The sequence below is a fragment of the Momordica charantia genome, assembly GCF_013281855.1.
Source record: "Momordica charantia cultivar OHB3-1 chromosome 10 unlocalized genomic scaffold, Mcharantia_2.0 BLBB01000010.1, whole genome shotgun sequence".
Taxonomy (NCBI): Eukaryota; Viridiplantae; Streptophyta; class Magnoliopsida; order Cucurbitales; family Cucurbitaceae; genus Momordica; species Momordica charantia.
The window spans coordinates 5,102,460-5,121,753 of NW_028275158.1; the positions used below are offsets into that span (position 1 = coordinate 5,102,460).

The 19,294-nt window shown below is 34.0% G+C and overlaps 2 protein-coding genes across 4 annotated transcripts; both read right to left on the reverse strand.

The window, feature by feature from the left end:
• Positions 1–4,025: 4,025 nt before the first annotated feature.
• CHR1 (chromatin remodeling 1) lies at positions 4,026–11,623 on the reverse strand. Of its 2 annotated transcripts, none has more exons than XM_022281160.2 (16): positions 11,435–11,623; positions 11,202–11,285; positions 10,125–10,397; positions 9,950–10,033; positions 9,449–9,795; positions 9,128–9,317; positions 8,852–9,027; positions 8,490–8,556; positions 8,221–8,407; positions 6,612–6,707; positions 6,441–6,535; positions 6,239–6,358; positions 5,289–5,408; positions 5,096–5,194; positions 4,907–5,017; positions 4,026–4,563 (listed from the first exon to the last, which is right to left on the reverse strand). In XM_022281160.2, the coding sequence occupies exons 2-16, from the start codon at positions 11,268–11,270 to the stop codon at positions 4,324–4,326; spliced, it is 2,274 nt and encodes a 757-aa protein (XP_022136852.1). In that variant the 5' UTR covers positions 11,271–11,285; positions 11,435–11,623; the 3' UTR covers positions 4,026–4,323. The 2 variants fall into 2 exon arrangements, with proteins under 2 accessions (XP_022136852.1, XP_022136853.1); XM_022281161.2 differs by having other exon boundaries at positions 11,393–11,623.
• A 1,038-nt stretch (positions 11,624–12,661) lies between these two features.
• Positions 12,662–18,664, reverse strand: LOC111008118 (proline-rich receptor-like protein kinase PERK4). 2 transcript variants are annotated; one of them, XM_022280706.2, is made up of 10 exons: positions 18,529–18,664; positions 18,130–18,452; positions 16,561–17,100; positions 15,639–16,163; positions 14,773–14,859; positions 14,466–14,536; positions 14,198–14,274; positions 13,942–14,086; positions 13,582–13,743; positions 12,662–13,228 (listed from the first exon to the last, which is right to left on the reverse strand). In XM_022280706.2, the coding sequence occupies exons 2-10, from the start codon at positions 18,350–18,352 to the stop codon at positions 12,980–12,982; spliced, it is 2,079 nt and encodes a 692-aa protein (XP_022136398.2). In that variant the 5' UTR covers positions 18,353–18,452; positions 18,529–18,664; the 3' UTR covers positions 12,662–12,979. The 2 variants fall into 2 exon arrangements, with proteins under 2 accessions (XP_022136398.2, XP_022136397.2); XM_022280705.2 differs by having other exon boundaries at positions 18,130–18,462.
• Between the last annotated feature and the right edge of the window lie 630 nt (positions 18,665–19,294).

Below are 19,294 nucleotides of genomic sequence, written 5' to 3' on the forward strand. Positions count from 1 at the left end.
GTGTTAGATATGATTAAATTTACCAGACATATCAACTGAAGCTTTTGAGTTGAGTGATGGTTTATTAATCCTTAAACCTTCTTATTCTTTTGATTGACGGGTTCAATTAAAAGATTAGCAATTATGTTCGGTCAATTTAACTAAACTAGACAAGTGAAAAAGTTAAACCCTGAGTCTAGTCAAGCTATCTATTGAACTTTAGGCGGTTCCAAGATCCACAATCCTAACCCGAAACTACTTTCGAAATTACAAAATTAAATTGATAAATTCACAAAACCCTAAAAAAAAAAAAACAAAGTATAATTGTGAAAAAGGAGAAAGCGCCGGTACTGAAACGTGAATGTGTGTGTGTGTAGAGAGGATGAGCCGGGCGGCATAAAGGCCTTTTCGTCAGTTATGGAGAGGGGGCCCATGCCAAGTCTTCTCCAAATTTTATCAAACAGTTTACAGTTTTTTTTTTTTTTCCAACAACATCTTCATTTTAGGGGATACGATTTCGTATTTATAATATTTTAGTCGATAATATATCAAGTTAAATTATGCTCAAATTGACAACAATTTGTGGATCTTTATTTGTTATTGTTTGTTCCTCATTTGGGTTCATTTCTATTGTTATTACTTATGTTTTAATTTTACTTTCGCAATTTCTCTGAGTTGTTAGTCTTCTAATTTTATACGTTACTTTAACTATTCTAGTTCTTTTTTTTTTTTAACAATAATGATTAAGATCGTAGTAGTTTTTTTTTTTCTCTTTTTCTCTTTAAAAAACCAAAACTATAAGTACTCAAACAAAATATTTAAAAGTTTTGAAATGAAAATTGATAAAGTATCAGAATTTAGAGATAAAAGTAAGATTTAAAGCAGCACAATCAGCAGCTACAGTCTTAGAAATAACAGATTTTTTTTTTTTTTTTTGTGGGCATCTTTGACCTATTTATAAAAAGTAATATTTTGTCTGGTCGTTTTCTCATAAGATTTCGTTAGATTTCAACGTAACAATGCAAATCTTAATGAATCTCGAGAAAATGTAGCTTTTATGGTGAGAAAACTAAATAAAAAATAATTCGTAGAAACTTTCAACGATGTCATTAATAAATGGATATAATCTATTATTAATAGATCATGTCATACTATATCAGTGATAAACGTTTATTTGTAATATAGTCTATCATTAATAAACTTGATTAGTATTTAATTATGTGGCATGTTGATTACAGTAAGTAATTGTACGTACTATATGATGTGCAACGTGATAACTAAAACATACCAAATAAATTAAATGCAAGTAGGTGAGTTAATAAGGGAAAATTGAAAGCTTACACAGGTGGATTTTCATTAAGTTATTTCTCTTTAAATCTTATTTAATAAAACTATACAAATTCATGCCAACTTACGCATATGTCAATTCGTTAAGACATATTATAGGTTCAACCAAAAGGTCGTGGGTTTAATTGTCATTGCTACGTTGTTGTACTAAAAAAAACTATCCAAATTCATATTAATTTTGAATTTTAACCGTTGATTTATTGGCTACAAATATTGGCGGCAGAAAATTTTCAATGGAGGATCATTTGTTACCATCAAATAAAGCATTTATTATAAATATAACGCACATCTATTTAGACATTTTTACGTAATTCCCTTTTTACTCTTGCATATCACTCATTGATATCTATCAGTCTATCGATGATAGATATTTATTACTCTATATAAATCTATTAATCTATAATGATAGACTAATATCAAGTGATATCATCTATCAATAAACGGTATTAGTTATAAATATATATATAAATCAATGATATAGTTTATCATTCTTGATATAGTCTATTACTCTATCATACAGAACGTCTATCATTAATACTGATAGACTATATCAAGAGTGATAGATCATATATCACTGATAGATTAGACTGTATCATTGATCTGTTGAGACAGCTGATAGACATTTTAAAGCTTTTTTTTCGTAAGTAGGTTTAGGTTGGATTTATTTTTTCTTTTACTACTATATTTGCAATCTATTGAACTTGTTCGAGAATAAATGAGGTGGTCGGTTCGGTGACGGGTCTATGTTTATTCTTGGTGTGGTTGTAGTGTGTCCCAAAAACATTAGTTCTGTTCTGTTACTGTTAGGTTTCGTTTCATTTTCTACTTTATTTCTACCACCATTATTTTGGTTATTGTTTTTTATGCCGAATGGTCAATTCTATGAAGGGGGACTTTTACAAAAGTAATATGATAAAATTCATATATTATCTACTTTTGTGATTAATAAAATTAAAAAATAAAAAATATAAGCTACAATATTTCTCACGTAAAGTTTTAGAAAGTTATTATTATATAATAAACGGCTCACTCCTCTTCCGGAAAAAATTATTAGAGGAGGCTACCACAATGTGATTGATACTTTTAACTCGTTGGATATGCATGACGGCTTCTAATAAGTTTTTTTTTTCATTTTTTGTCCTTTGTAGACAATAACAACATGAGGATGGTTTAATTTGCAAGCAACACTTGATGGGAATAAGAACAAATGAGGTAAGATTGGAAGAAAGCTACAAAGGGCAAAATGTATAAAAGTAGTAAAGATTTTAAAGTTTTCTCCACAATTTATCTCTAAATCTTCAAACATACAAAAAATTAGAATATAAAATTTTACCTCTCCATAAAGTAACCTTTTCGTAGATGCTTCTTGAGGAGTGGAGGAGGTTTTTGGAAGGTGTAAAGAAGAGTGGAACAAATATTGAGGATGATCTGATTTGTATTCGGTAAAAGAAAAGATAAAACTTAGAAAATGTTAATGGTGAGTCGCCACTATTAAAAATTGACAATTCATTAATTTTTTATAAAAAATCTTTGTTTTTACATTTCTCTCTTAGTTGTCAAATATTTATTGGTGATAAGGATAAGATTGATCCTACGATGAAGGAGCTAAGTATTTTTCAAAACAAAATGTACTTTTAAGTAATTTTTTTAATAATTAACGACCTATTTTAAATTTGAATAAATTATTATGTAAACTTGTAAAGTGAGTAGATTTTTAATTAAATGAATAAATAATCTAACTCATTAAATTAAAATATTAAATATTTTGAAAATATATGTATTCTAACGACTTGACACATCGGTTAATAAATCATAATGTTTATTGAAAAAGCATGATACATGAAAGTAGTAATTAAACAAATATTAACTCAATTGGTTAAGATACGTTTGGCTTCTTTTATTATTATTATTATTATTTTCTTCTACCTCCTCCGCCTCTCTTTCGCCCATCTCGGCAACTCCACCGCCTTCTTCATTACCTCCTCCTCTTCTCTCTCGCCAAAAGGCCCTCTATCTTCTGACCAACCCCCGGGCGATTTGATCAAGATCCAACAAAATACCCCGAAAAAAACTCATCTCCCAAATCGACCCCTAATGCACTCCGATGGAAACCACATTCTGAATCTGATAAAAATAATAATAATAAAAAAGCCAACTAAACGCAAAATAATATAAAACTAATAAAAATGGACACCTCAATTATACCACGTCATTTCTCCGTTAGTCAACTAACTGTAAATAGATTTATGGACCATTTAGAATCATTTCTCAAACGTGAGGGATTAAAGTGTCACTTTTTGAATTTAAAGGACCAAATAAACATTTAACTCAAAACTCAAAGACTGAAAAATGTATTTTACCTAATACTATTTTGATTCTTACATTTTACTTTTGTTTATTTAGTTTTCTATACTTTCAACTATTATTTACTCTAGTTTCTATACTTTGAAATTATCTTGGTTCTCGAAAGTTTAGAAAAATGACCATCTTAATCCCTATTTAAAAAAATTTTAACAAAATAATTTATGCATAACAAAACACTTCGATACAAATATTTATGTTCTAATTTAAAATTATAAGAACCAAAATAGATAAAAACTAAAAATACAATAATCAAATTTTCAAATTTTCTAAATATTTTCCGTGTTAGAAATTCTTAGTATTAACATCGCACAAGTGTTCTTAGAACTACAACAAAATGGCCTAAAAAGGGAATCGACATTTCAAATTCAAGTCCCAAAAGATTCAGAGATCATCCAAGTTTCTGTAGCCAAACGCCATAGAAACTGTGCTCTGAGGGATTACACTATCAGATTCAGAAGACAGCCTTTACAAATAGCATCTTCCCATCTCCCAAAAAAAAAATGCTACCCCTAATTAGTTTTGCATGCTCAAGAACAAAAAAGACCAAAATTTGCATGCAAACGAGAAGCCCAAAATACATACATTTTCCCGAGTCCCAAACAGCAACACCACCTAGAGAACTACTGTTAACAGTTAAGAGTTGAGTGTAGAGAGCACTCCTCCTGTTGAAGTTGGTATCACCACCTCCCAACCAGGCCCTTTAAGCGGGTATAAGTCATCAGAAATTTTAGATTTCTCAACGTCTGAAGCAGACGGGATAATCAGATCAGAGCGGTCTAAAATACGCTCTAGATCAGCATCGCTAATTTCCGTTTGTATCAACTTATCTTCAGCAGAATCTTCCTCCTTTAGTAGTGCCAGTAGATCCTCTTCCTGAAATTTTTACACGAAACCCGGGTAATGGGCATATGGACAAGGAACGTGATGAGGTAAGAGACATGGGAAGTTTTCATTGCAGCCACAAGAATGAATTTCGTAGAGAAGATTCTTGGAAGCGCCAAAAGGAGAGGAGAAGTTCATAATGACAGCAGTTTATAAGATAACGCATGTATTGAGAATGCAAGAATTCGGAAAACTAATTGGGTTAACCATAGCCCGAAAAGGCGAAAACCAACCAACAGATCTAAACATCAAACTCGACTTAACAATTCGAAAGTTAAATGTAGGCAATAAGAATCAGAATGAATGAAAATGTATTGAAGTGCATTTATCTAACCTCCACAACAGCTCCAGAGTTGGGTTTTGATCGTTCCTGGTGAAATTGTCCCTTCTCAATGACCACATGCTCGAGCTTCAACTTACTAAAGGCCCTCTTCAGAATGCGGCCCTGTTGAGACAATTCCTCGAGATTATAGAATACTGATGAATAGCATCATGACTATGGACACACCACAAAATTAGCTACCTCTACAGACTGGGCAGTCGCAAGTCTGTAAACGTGCACAGGCTTTGTTTGACCTATCCTGTGACACCTATCCATGGCCTGCAAATCCATTTGTGGGTTCTGGTGTACGTATGCCACATAGTAAGTATGCCACATAGTAAGTCACTTTCATTCAGAAAATGAGGGAAAAAAAAATTTGTGTGAAGAGAAATACCCAATCGCTATCATAGAGTATACAAGTATCTGCAGAAGTAAGGTTAATACCCAGACCACCAGCACGGGTGCTTAGAATAAATATCCTGTAGTTGCTGTTAACATTGTTGAACTCCTCGATCTACAAAGAAACTAAATTGGTTAATTACACGATCCTTGATGCACCTTCACGATGCTTTCACAATGAAATTATCTAAGAAGTTTCTGGTCTAGCTGAACAAGGAAATACAGCTCAAAACAAGAAATCAAACCAGACCATCCATTCAATTAAGGTAATATATCACCACGGCCTGTGTCAATTAATGATTACAAATAACCAAATAGACTACCATTTTGTAATATTCAAGTAATTATTTACTCTCAACTCAAAATTTCTCAAGATCCCAAAACAGAACCTACTGCAGAAAGTAAATGCAAGACAGTAATGAGACTTTTGGAGTTGGACATGAGCCGGGTGGAATGCCTGCGCATGCACATAGTCAAGAAGAGACTCTGTATAAGAAGTGCACTTGTGGCTTGCCTTGCCACAGCTCTTATCACAGTACTTCAACAAAAACCACTCTAGAAGACACTCTGAGTGTACTTATAGGAATACTATTTCACTTAAATACATAAACTTTCAAAAATCATCCCAAACATGCCCTTTATCAAATTTCTTCACGACTCCTCTTGTATTCTCATTTCTATTGATATACCTCTCAAAGGATTTTTGCCAAAGAAATGTGCATATGCACGTAGACGTAACTATACACAATAATAGATAAATGGAACATAGTTCTTTAGTATAACAATTTCTGAAATTAACATTATACTGAAAAGTTCGGGCATATATATTGGACCTTAATGTGAAAAATGCAGGGAGGGTGCGGGGAAGCAAGGAAAAACAAGACCAACAACAAACAGCACAACTGGCTTTAAACTGTTGTGATATTTTCATGCGCAAGCTCATACCTGTCTTCTTCTTTCATCTAGTTTCACGCCACCATCTATTCTACAAACTTCAAATCCCTTCTCACTAAAATAGTACTCCATGATATCCAAAACCTTAGTCCATTGCGAGAAGATAAGGACCTAATACAAACGCAAAGTAGCCAATTAAGCTAACTATGCAAACTGAAAAAAATAACGGAACAAGATTTACAGTTCAATGTACTTTATGCTTGCGTGCAAATAACCGTGTCAACAATCTATCCAGTAATCGAAATTTGCCACACTGCTCAACTATCTGTTCTAGAGGAGGATACATGCCTGTCAGGAGAAAACAGGGGATTGAGTGAAATTTTATAACACTTTTACCATGAAAGATTAAAGGACAGAAAGATACAAGAATCATCAAAGGCCGACTCCAAGAGGTCAGGATGGTTGCAATTTTTCCGAAGCTGGATCATCAAATTATTAAGCTTTCCTTTAAAACCGTGTCCTGTATTTTCCCAAAGAATTACCACAATCAGAACACAAAATGAAATGGAGTCTGTAACTTGAATTAAATGAAGTCAATCATCACATAAGCAGCCTAGACAAAGCAAGCAAAGGATGATCCAATAGCATGCACAAGGAGTCTAAACTAGAAATATTTAACGCATATTTTGCAAAAGCCTAAATAAGATACAAGAACAAGCATGCACCTGAGACCTGAACCCAAGGCTTTCTTCTCATAATTTACCATGGATGTTTGAGCACTTGTATTTATTTCAACTATGGGTGTACAAAACCAAACCAAAGTGACCATTCACACCAAACCAAGCCAGTTTGATTTGGGTTTTTCTTTCGTTAAGGTCCAAACTGAACTAAACCAGTTACCTATATGTAAAAACATACAATATGTAAAATCTTACAAGAAATATAAAATAATAAAGAAAACTCCTAAAATATTGTATAATAAATTTTCATCAAATCTTAAGCAGTGTTTTCGAGGCGCAAGGTGCACCTCAAGGCAACAAGTCCTTTGAGCACCTTTAGGCAAAAGGCGATACAAAGACAACGCCCGAGTGAAGCGAGGCGTACCTTAATAAATAAATAAAAATTATATATATAGTGCATAAATTTATATAGTAAACATAGTTTAAAAAATAAATACCAATAGTGCCATAGTAAATGTCAACAAGATACATAAAACAACCAAATTCAATAAGTTTTGTCGGAGATAGGAACCACGACGGCGATGGTCGGAGACGAGAGTGGGCGATGGCCGGAGATTGAGGGTGGTGAAGGTGAATGTCGAGAGGCAGAGAAAATGGTTAGGGTTTGTGGACTGATGTATTTCGCAAGGGAGAAAGGTTCTTTAAAAAAAAACACACACACACACATTAAAAATTAATAAAAAAAAAGGCAGATCGCCTGGCCTGGCCTCGGGCGAGAGGCACGCAAAGGCACACCGAGGCGAGCGCCCGGGTGCACCTCAATAACATTGATCTTAAGTGAAGTTTAAGAACTTTATGAAGTGTATTTCTTAACATCTACAATTTACCAAACCATTGGTTTGGTTCTCTAATGTTGAACAGTTTGTTTCAGTTTTTATTTTTTGACAAGAGGTTTGGTTCTTGTTTTCCAAAACATAAACCCGATTGGTTCCATGAAATTCTTAGAAACCGAACCAAACAAGACCAACCAACACCCCAAATTTCAACGCACCATGAATACTGTATATGGAGAAAATAATCCCAAGGGGGAAAAAGACATCGACACTAGTATAAGTTCAAGTGCTCCCATCCTTAACCTATGATATATTAGAGAACCCATTCACCTATAGGAAACCTGCCGTGAATTCCCTGTAATTTAGCAACTTCAATGCAACTGCCAACCAAAAATTAAACCATCCTCCCACCGGCCACATACAAAATGATAACAGAGAGACCAAGAAAATATACAACATAATTGGTACTTCTAACAACAAGAACATGGCATCCATATATTAAAAACCAATGCTTAACCACCTGATCCCTTCTCTAAGAGATGAGTTTCCAATGTCTTGTTTACTAAATGGTCCTGAAAGTTCTTCTGATACTCAGTCAAGCTTGCATAAATTATGATTTCCTTTTTCCGAGGGAGCATTATCTCAACATCAGATTTCATTCTCCGAAGTAGAAATGGCCGCAGGATTGCATGCAGTTTTGCTACCACCTGCAAGATTCAAGTGTCTGAACATGGCAAACTTATGCAACATACAGTGTTAGGAAAATAAACTACCAAAAGAATTAAAAACCTGGGCCTTTCTATTCTCTTGTGTTTCCTCTTTTTCTTCGGCATGACACTTTCCTGAAAGATCGAACCTGAAAACAAATAATCAGGAGCAAATCAATTTTGAATATGGTAACAATAATTATTTGACCCCTGCAACTGCAATCTCTATACTGAATTTATGCTACTACTTGACTTAAGTGATGTTGCTTATTTAACAAATTTCAGTACTTCAGTGGCCAAGATAAGATGATATCAAAACTCTGAAACTAACAGGAGGTCCCCATGCAGAATAATATAAACTCACCTCCATGTTCACAGATGAAAAACAACTCTGAAGATTATAAGCATCCATCTAAAGGAAAAAAAAAAAAAAAGGACACTCACCATGACTCAAATTCTTCATTGGATGAGAAAATATCTGGTAAAATAAAATTCAACAATGACCAAAGCTCTGCCAAATTATTCTGCAGTGGTGTCCCAGTTAGAAGCAGTTTATTTTCGACAGTTATGTGCTTCAACTCCTTCAGCAGTTTGCATTTTGAGTTTTTTAACCTATGCCCCTTCAAGAAAAATATGTTTTCAGGAACATGAAGTTTCACAAAATTCATGAACTGAATTTTATAAGAGAAAATTAAGTGTACGGTTTGAAATTTGGCTGACCTCATCAACTACAAGATATTTCCAGTTGTAATGCCTCAAAAATTTTCTTGCATCACTCATTGCAATCTCATAAGAAGTAACCACTATGGGGAACTTAGGCCCAATTGTTCTTGGCATGCACTTTCTTCGTATCTCTTCCCTTTGTTTTTTGTCACCATGATAAATAATACCACTCACTGTGGGCACAAATCTATATACAGAGACATACAAACAAAAATGGAGAAAGATAAGGCGTCTTACAAAAATTTTAAAAAAGCACTGAATAGTCCCAGAAGATTCCATTCAGACCACATTTATGAAAAAATGAACACAGGAAAGTACCTCGATATTTCATTAATCCAATTTGAAAGTGTGGAAAGGGGAGCAATTACTAAGTAAGGTCCATCCAGCCCCTTCCCTTTTAGATGTGCAAGGAAGCCAATGGTTTGAATTGTCTTTCCAAGCCCCATTTGATCTGCAAGGATTCCATTCAGCCCATTCTGCCATAATGAGATCAACCATTTGACACCTTTGAGTTGGTAGGACTTCAATTTGCCACCAGTCAATAGAGGTACAAGTTCTCTCTGCTCCTTTTCGATTCTTTCTTCTTCAGTCAAATTTACATCTTCATCTTGCTTGCCTTCTTTTGATCTAGTCAGCATAGCTGCAACAGCCCTTTTTGCCTTCCTCTAGAAACATTTTCATTCCAGGTTAGAATTTCTTTAACAAAATAATATCTAAGATTATAATCCACTAAAACACATCACATCAGGTTTTAAATTTCCAACATAAAAAGAATTTTTCCCTCAAAATGTTAGGACATGAAAAGCACAAAATGGTCACATTATTATAACGTGCAGCAGCTTTCCTCTTCGAACCACGTCCACTACTTCTCTCAACAGGTTTCTTCTCTTCCTCCACTCCATTCTAGCAAATGGTTGAAATAAAAATCTCAATTAGGGAAGAAAAGGCACGTTCTAACTTCAAAATGCATAAAATATACAGCATATACGCATACAAAGGTGATGTCATCCATTTTCTCCAGCAAAAACTCGGAGTACAATTGTGTTTGAGTGAGAAGTTCATCCAATTTGGTAAACTGAGTGTCATTAAGCTTTGGAGATTCTGTTGAATCCTCAAGTTTCTTGGCCTCCTCTTCCTTAACCCGGGCTTCCAGCAATTTCTGTTCCTCCTCTGCCATTTCTTTTGATATAAGACTGGAATCCCCATTTTTTGCTTCCAGAATTACCTGTTCCTCCACCTTGATCTCATTTTCCCCATTACATAAATCCTTCATGCAAAAAAGTAAAAAAAAAAAAAGGTCATGCAATAATTTGACCCAGCATTAAAAAAGAGATACCAATTCAATAAGAATAGGAAGCAGACAACTTGAAATATTCACTACTGACATGCATAACATGCAAACACAGCTCATGTGAACACGATGTAAAAGAATGCATAAGAAAACGAATACGAAAATGTGAAAACTATATACGAATCTCAAAGAGACTACAATGTTCCCATCTGTTTCCTCCAGCATTTTCAAGAAGTCAGAAGTGTATTTTGCCCCTTTTACAAAGAATTTCACAGCAAATGTTAATGTAAATCAGACAGTGATAATAGACAAACTTGTTAATCAGAGTGAGACCCAGGGAAAGCCTTCTTCCAGGAAAACAAGATAAATACTCTGTTTAAGCGCTGTAACTGAAAATAACTATAAGAAGTGAACCAAAAAAAAAAAAAAAAAAAGAGTAACGAAACTTAACTTACTCCATGGGGCTGTCTGGTAGCGTTTTGAAAAACGATTTACTAAACTAAAATTTAACACACTTAGATAATTGTTTCTACAAAGCTCTTTTTTCTCATTTATTTTCATGAATAACCTATTTTTAGAATAATAAATTGTTATTTCAAGGGCAGAATAATCTTTATTATTACAAACCATTTAAAAGTTCTTCTCCAGAGCAGTTTTTAAAAACAAAAACTTTTTTTTTCTTTTTCTTGCTTTCCAGCACTTCATTTCGCAGTATCAAAAGAATCAAGAGGCACCAAAATGAGTCAAAACCCAAAGCTAAAATTAAGATATCGAAAGAACCTCATCTTCCAGAACCGAAGTAGGGGACTCTGCGGAATTATCAGCTCTTGGTTTCTCCTCGACAGCCATTTTCACTTTCCAGCCCTAAAATAAGGAACAAAAAGCGATGAAATATTGGATTAAACCTAAAAACTGTGCAAAATCACTTTAGAAAATTAACAACCGAGTGATTTCCCGAAGAAGTAGTATACCGTGCGCAGAGTTGATTAATGTTTAGGTACTGAAATTCTTACCGTTCAAAAAATATTAACAAGAAATTCCGAAAGCAGAACAAACCAAATGCGCAATGGGAAACCGAAAAAAACTTGAGTTTTCTAGTTGAGATTCCCCAAGAAGTGAAGAACTTTACTGGGAAACGACCAGGGAAGACGGATCGTCGGGAAGTTTCGAAGGGAAGCTGCGCAATTTGTAATATTTGTTCTAAAAATAATTCTTTTTTCATTTTCTTTTTTTCCTTTCCTGGTTCGGGATTTGGGCGGGAAAAGAAGAGACATTTTGGCCCTGAAAATGCAATTAATTACAAACAAACCTTCCAGTGCTGTTCCTGTTGTCAAATTCAAATTTTAGATTAAATTACATATTTATGATCTAAAAGGTATCTGATAGATATTTAAACTTGTTTAGTTTTAAAAATTCATAGGTATGAAAATATAAGCTACATGCTACACTAACCAAAATGGTCATTTTTAGCTAGTAGAATGTTTTGGTTTTAGAAACAACATAAAAATGTCTCCCCAATTAATGTTATGTAATTAAGATTAACATAAATGATTATATTATTTCAGTTCAACATAATATTTATTCAACGAGCAACTAAATCAAGTGTGGCTATTAAAAAAGGACAAAAAAAACTAAATCGAATACGGTCAATTAGTGGAGGTGTTACTTTTCTTCGATGGGGACTACCTAGCATAATAATAAATTATATTTAAGTACCCTACGAGATAGGAGTGGGGGGAATTTTTCTCCATGACCTAAATGGGACGGGGACGGGATAGACGATATATATATATATATATTATGTGTGGGTGTGTGAATGTGAATTTTATAAGGTATTGTTGGTTTACAAAACATTGTGGTGATGTTTATATTTTGGGGTTTATTTGAATGGTGAAATTAATTTTTTTTTAAGAAATGAAATTTAATAATTTTATCTTTGGGAATGTACATTATGTGTGAGGATTTAACTATTTAAATGCAAATCTCATAGGTCAATATGAGCTTTTAACTTAATAGTAGTTGCCACTCGAAAAAATGCAAATCTCATGCAGAATTAATCCGTGTGGATAACATTAGTTAGTTAAAATGAAATGGTTGTGTGCTAAATTGCCCTACTTAAATTAAGAAAGAAGGAAAAAAACATATCATTAATGAGTCTGAATTCAAAAAACGAGTACCTCAGTTGAAAATCTAATAGTATGGTTGAAACAACATTCAATCCTCCTCGGAATCAAAGGCTATTTACAAATATCATCAACCAACCTAAATAAAATAAATAAATTTTAATAAAAAACCAAAGTTATTTTGGTTAAGGCCATGATTATGACCACATGATCGATCACATTTTAATCAACAACACAATGAAGCTCAGAAATTCAAACAATCCCAAACACTTTTTTTTTCTTCTCTCTTCTTCCTTTTTTTTCTTTTTTTCTTTTATAAAAAAAAACAAAATAAAATCTCAACTCAATCATATAATTTTTTTTTCTTTTTCTCAAGGAAAAATAAACTGGGGGGAGGGGGGCAGAGGTGTCTTTGTGGAGGAAAGTAAATTTGGCTCAAAAGAATTGTTGTTGCTGCCTTTGGTTCCCAGGATGGTTCATCTCCCTAGAATCGTTACTAGAAGTCGCGAGTTCGCCGCTATCGTCTGGGTTCGACAAAGCTAACTTCCTGAATCTCGACATGTCGGCCTGGTAAGCACTGGAGTCATACTCGGAACTGGTTCCACTGTAAATGGAGCTCTGTCCTGGTCTTATCCCCTCGTTTAGATCATCCAACGACACATCTCCTTCTAGTGCTCGCACAATCTGTTAAATTTCAATAATATATTTTTACAAAATTATTACGTTTAAATGCTATTTTAGTCTACGTATTCTCGATTTGCTTTATTTTGGTCTTTTCCTATGGTTTATTTTTATCTTATAATCTTAGCCGGACACTTCACTCACGTAATTTTTATTTAAAATGTAGTTGTATTTTGTATCAAAGGGGTTCTATTAAAAAATATGTGTTAAAATTTAGTAAATAGAGATTAAATTAATCATTTTAAAAGTACTGATGTTAGTAGAAGAATTCAAATCAACAAAAGTTAAAAGTACAACGATTAGAAAGAACGTTTTGAAAGTATATAGACTACATGGTGGATGTGAAGGTTACTTACCTGGCTCATTTTGGGGCGTTTTCTGGCAGAATGACGAATGGCAGCGGCCGCACAAGCTACCATACGAGCCATTTCCTGAGTGTTGAACTCATTTTCTAACCGCATATCTACTAAATCATCGTAGATGCCTTCTCCCAATGCCCGATTCATTAGTGGTCGAGCCTGCATGTGTGTCACAAATATTATTTTGAAAACAATACTTAGGTTCTTACTCAGCGATGGGTTTTGAAAAATAAACAGAAATATATCTTCTGGCCCAAGTATTTTTCTTATGATTTTGTCATAATTAATTTAGATTTATGAAAGTTGGAATGAATTAATGAGTAGATATATAATTAATTGGATGGAAGGTGCACAAACCCAGTCAACTAAGCTATCCTCCATGGCATGAGTGGGATCGACAGGTCGTTTTCCGGTGATGAGTTCCAATAGCATTACCCCAAATGAAAACACATCAGATTTCTCTGTCAACTTCCCGCTTGATGCATATTCAGGCGCCAAATACCTGAAACCGACATGTCGAAATGTATTTTTATGATCTTCAACCAGATTTTGCATTACCATATTTTTTGTTTTTTGTTTTAAGAGATATTTGTTTGAGATTAGAATTGCTTACCCAAATGTACCCATGACTCTAGTGGACACATGGGTGTGATTATCAGAAGACAATTTAGCCAATCCAAAATCAGCCACCTGAAATCATCACGATTTAAATGTCACGTAATAATAATTAGTTTGAATTTTCTATATTGGTCAATATCTCGATCAGTAGTGTTACTTTCATAAACGTTAGGTGTATGTGTGCATAGACAAACATGCATTATGTATTAACCATATTGGATAATTTCTCCCTCAAGATATATATTTTTTCGTTATACACATACCATGGCTTCAAAGTTTGCGTCAATCAAAATGTTTGCTGACTTAATATCTCGATGAATGATCTTTGGATGACCTGAGAGGAAATGAATTTTAACATCATGCTAAAAGTAGTTGTTAGAATACTAATGATTGATTAATTATTTGTTTTACTTTTAAATTATTTTGACGTACTTAAAAAGTAATAAACTTTTAAACTATAGCCTAACAAAGGATTAAGATAGCATTTAAAATTACTTTTGTCATGACTAAAAACGTTCTCGAAACATATTGCATAATCAAATAATAATATAAAAGGAGGGCTTTTCTTACAGTCTTCGTGAAGGTAAGCAAGACCCTTTGCAGAACCTATACCAATGCGAAGTCTGGCTGGCCAATCCATCACTGGAAGACCTTTGCCTACAAAACCAATTCACAGAATACTTAATTAATCTATTCCATCCAAATAAAGATAATTAGTCTAGAAATGAAAAAACTATTATTTTTCTACATATTTCAATTTTGTATTAAAATTTTAAAAACATGTTAACAAACAAACATGAAATCCCATATGATTTAAATGGAATGCTAAGCAACAAACTAACACGAAATCCTATATGAATTTAAATTGAATGTTAAACCACCCCTTTAGTTTAGATCCTAATTTCAATTTAATACCTATGATTTTAAAAGTTTTAGTTTGGTTTGTATAATTATTTCGGTAAAATAGGAAGATTTTAACATGCAACTTCAAGAAAAGAAATGGATCATGTCATATATTCAACATGCTAATAAATTATGATACATGTATGTTGAGATATTCATATATGAACCAAATTTATCCAATCCATTAACTTAAGCGGTAGTTAATTCATCCTTGACGTGGTATTAGAGTTCAGAAAAGCTCAAATGAGCATTGAGTCAAAAAATGAGATCCGACCAAGATCGATTAGGTAAAAGAGTCACAATCTTGAGGGGCATGTGTTAAAAGATCCCCCATTGAAGAAAAAAAAAAGATCTTATAATAGACATAAATTACTGATCCTCTCATCCCCAATTGATTTTTAGATAGAATTCCATCTATTTCCTTCCTATTTTATAATAATTTTCTCATTAGATCCAACTCATCAACTTAAAACTTTTGGATAAATCAAAATCGAGGAGAACCGAATCGAAAATTGAAAATAAAAAAAAGGTACCATGAAGATGATGCTCCAAGGTGTTGTTAGGAACAAACTCGTAGACCAACATTCTCTGTCCACCGGCAATGCAAAAGCCAACCAGCGACACCAAATGCCGGTGGTGAACTCTGCTAATAATCTCAACCTCCGCCATGAACTCTCTCTCCCCCTGCCCACTGCCCACCTTCAGGCTCTTCACCGCCACCTCCTTCCCGTTCGGCAGCACCCCCTTGTGCACGTACCCGAACCCGCCCTGCCCGAGCAGGTTCCCATGCGCGAACCCGCCCGTGGCAGCTGCAAGCTCGTCGTATGTGAACGTGCTCTTGCTGAATGCAAATGCGATCGAGGGCGACGGTGGAGGAAGAGGAGGGCCGCCGGTGTAGTTGCCGCTCATCGTCATGTCGCCGCTCATCGGGGGCGGTGAAGGCCAGCCGCTGCCTGCTGAGCCCGACGGCGGCGGCCTGCCGAATTGGTCCGTGCCAGGACCGTGCATGCCGTTTTGCCAGTTTGTAGGTTGCTGTGAACTGTTGTAATAGTCACCACCTGCATGTTAATGTCATGACTCATGAAATTATAATAATTTTGCTTCTTTTTCTTTGGTTATGTTACGTAAGTTACATTAATATTTTGATAGTTGAGTTAAGTCCAGCTATATCAACAAATTGAACATCATTTCAATTCTTTTAAAAAATTTTAAAAATCAACACTTCTTGTAATAAAAGATTACAGTATGGAAGGGGTAGCTTGAAACTTTGAAAATAAAAAACATGTTTGGAATTTATCCGTGAAGACCAATCTTGTCTTTACCATTTGATAATTAGGTGAGAGAAATGTAAATAATAATGATGATGAGTTGTCAAATTTTCGATGCAGATAATATTTAGTTATCCATATGTTCTCTGTCTCTGATGAAAAACAAAATGATGCAAAAGAAATTTACCTTTAGGTCCATGACCATGATCATAATATTGCATGGGATCTCCCTTCCTCTTCTTCTTCTTGGAACACACTGCAACTATTGCTATTAGAAGAATTATGAATACTCCCACCCCGACCGCCACCCCAATTATAATTCCGGGATTGACGTCCAACGATGGTTCTGAGGTTCCATGTTTGTCTCCCGATGATCTTGAAGATGATTTTCCTTCTATGGGAGGTGACAAGGCTCCCGACTGAGGTGAAGAACGGGACGGAGAAGATTGATCGGGAACAAATGGTGACGATCTCGAGCTACCATCTTTTGAACTTGAGGGGGAATCGTTCTTGCCATTGCCGGAAGATCTATCAGAGCCACCGTCTGAAGAGCTACCATTTGAGTCGTTGCCAGAAGATCTATTAGAGCCGCCGTCTGAAGAGCCACCATTTGAAGAGCCGCGATTTGAAGAGTCGTTATTTGAAGAGCCACGATCTGAAGAACCGCCATTTGAAGAGCCACCATCTGATGAGCCACCATCCGATGATGATTTTGGTGGTTGGGAACCTATTTAGAATATATCGTTAACTTAGACTCTGTTTGATCCTATCCTGTGGTGACTACTATTGAATGTTTGATAACTAAGAGAAAAAATGTAAAAAAAACGAAATTTTTAAAAAAATTAATAAGTTGTCAAACATAGTGGCCAAAGTAGTTTATTACCGGAAAAGTCTCAAATATTTTCCTTTTCTATCTTTGCTTCCTCCCATTTTTTTTAAGTGTGTTTTTCGTATTTCTTTCAAAAATATAGAAACAAATTTTTAAAACTTGTTTGTTTTGTTTGTTTGTTTTTTTTAGTTTTCAAATTCCCTCTCATGGAATCTTTGAAATTGAGGAAAAAGTGTTTATGTTGATGAGATGTCAAATAGGAAAAATATTTCCATGTCTCCCGTGGTAAGCCAAAATTTTCTCGTGTTTATAACCTTACTTTTTCAAAATAAATGGATAATCATTTTGCTTAAAAAACATTTATGTTTTTTAAAATTATGTTGGGTTTATTTTGTATTATCCTTTCAAAATAGGTCTGAATTCTCATGTAAATTTAAAAAATAAAAACAAAATTTTAAATACTACATTTTTCTTTCCATTTAAAACAAAAACAAAAAATAAAATGATTATGAAATGAAAACAAAATAATTATCAAATATGCCCCAAAATTTTTGGTAACTCACCTAGATTTCTTTCAAATAGTTTTGAACTCTTATGCAAATTTTTTTAAAAAAAAACAAGTTTTCGAAAATTACATTTTTTATGGAGAGAATTATAAAAATGGGAATATGTAACTATATATAACATATAACATTCAATTAAAAAATTATATATATATATATATATATATAACAATTAGGTTTGAAATTTTAAAAAATATCATAAATTACAAAATTATATAATTATCACATGAGACGATTAAAACAAAATTTTGTGGCATATAAAAAAAGAACAAAAAGTAATAATATTTTTCTAAATATGTCAATTAATATGATTTTATTTTTTAATTTCAAAAAATAAAGAACTGTTAAAATTTTGGTAACTTACCAGAATCTGACGATGGGGCCGGTGAGGAGGAGGAGGAGGAGGAGGAGTCATCATTTGTAGGTGGTGGCGGTGGCGAGTAATCAGAATTGGCATCGGGAGACGGCGGCGACGGTGACGACGAAGCCGACGAATCTGGCGGCGGAGCGTCGGTTGAAGATATTAGAGAGCCGTCGCGGAGAAATTGAGCACCCTCATAATTAGTATTATCAAATGTTTCACTCATCTCTCTCTTTCTCTCTTATAATTATCAAGCAGTGAAATTCCGGCCAAGATTTAACGGCGAAAAAATATATAGTCGCCGGGAATTTCACCAGCTTAATTTCCTGCAAAACCCTGAAAGATATTGGATAAACAAAAATGAATGAAAATAAAATGAAAATAAAAAATAAAATTAGTTACCTTTCTTTGAGAAGGGATGAAGAAAAATGAGTTTCAGAGTGAGAATCCCATAAGAGAAAGGAGAGGCTTTTGCGTTCTCCAATCCAAATGGTCTCCTACATACAAGGTGGTGGGATTAGGATTAATTAGGGTAATGTTTTTTTCCTAAGCCCAAGTTTAGTTGGAGTTTGTTATTAATATTAACCATTTACAGGGCGGAGTTTTTAATTTAATTATTTATTGGTTTGACCTCAAATTCTTCCCTTTCTTTTTGCCCTCTATTATTAACTAATTCCCTCTCCTCTTTTCCAGCTTCTCTTTACACTTTGCGCCAAACACAGCCTCTAAATCCCATCCACAAAATAGCCAATTTTGAATCATTTTTACTTCCCTTTTACTTCCCCGACACATCCCTTTTCATTTCAACATGCACCATTCACTTTCATTTCGGCCTAATTAACGCATTTTTCCTTAAGGGAGAACATATATATGCGGTGGTTATAGAAGAGTTTTTGATAGATAAAGGAGAAGATGATCATAAATATATAAATAAGTGGAAGATAAAATCTTCATTTTTTATCGCTAAGCTATGCTCACTTTTACGACAACATCTCAATTGTTACGGAATATTTTTAATGAAATCAAAGACATAAAACCACCAAAGTAGAGAATATATATCATACCATCGTGAAAATTTGTATTCTCGTATACCACTAAACCTTATAACAAATAAGGATATTTTTTTATAACGAGAAGCTCAACCTATATAAACTAAAGGATGTTAGTA

What these genes read in the sequence shown, in the direction of transcription:
- CHR1 (XM_022281160.2), bottom strand. Translation starts at nt 11,270, where the DNA reads ATGGCTGTCGAGGAGAAACCAAGAGCTGATAATTCCGCAGAGTCCCCT. An exon ending in CTTCGGTTCTGGAAGATGAG is followed by an intron (nt 10,398 to 11,201) that starts GTTCTTTCGATA and finishes TTTTGCATGAAG; the next exon opens with GATTTATGTAATGGGGAAAA. An exon ending in AAGAGAATAGAAAGGCCCAG is followed by an intron (nt 8,408 to 8,489) that starts GTTTTTAATTCT and finishes TGAATCTTGCAG; the next exon opens with GTGGTAGCAAAACTGCATGC.
- LOC111008118 (XM_022280706.2), bottom strand. Translation starts at nt 18,352, where the DNA reads ATGAGTGAAACATTTGATAATACTAATTATGAGGGTGCTCAATTTCTC. An exon ending in CTTGGAGCATCATCTTCATG is followed by an intron (nt 14,860 to 15,638) that starts GTACCTTTTTTT and finishes TTGGTTTTGTAG; the next exon opens with GCAAAGGTCTTCCAGTGATG. An exon ending in AACGCCCCAAAATGAGCCAG is followed by an intron (nt 13,229 to 13,581) that starts GTAAGTAACCTT and finishes GAAATTTAACAG; the next exon opens with ATTGTGCGAGCACTAGAAGG.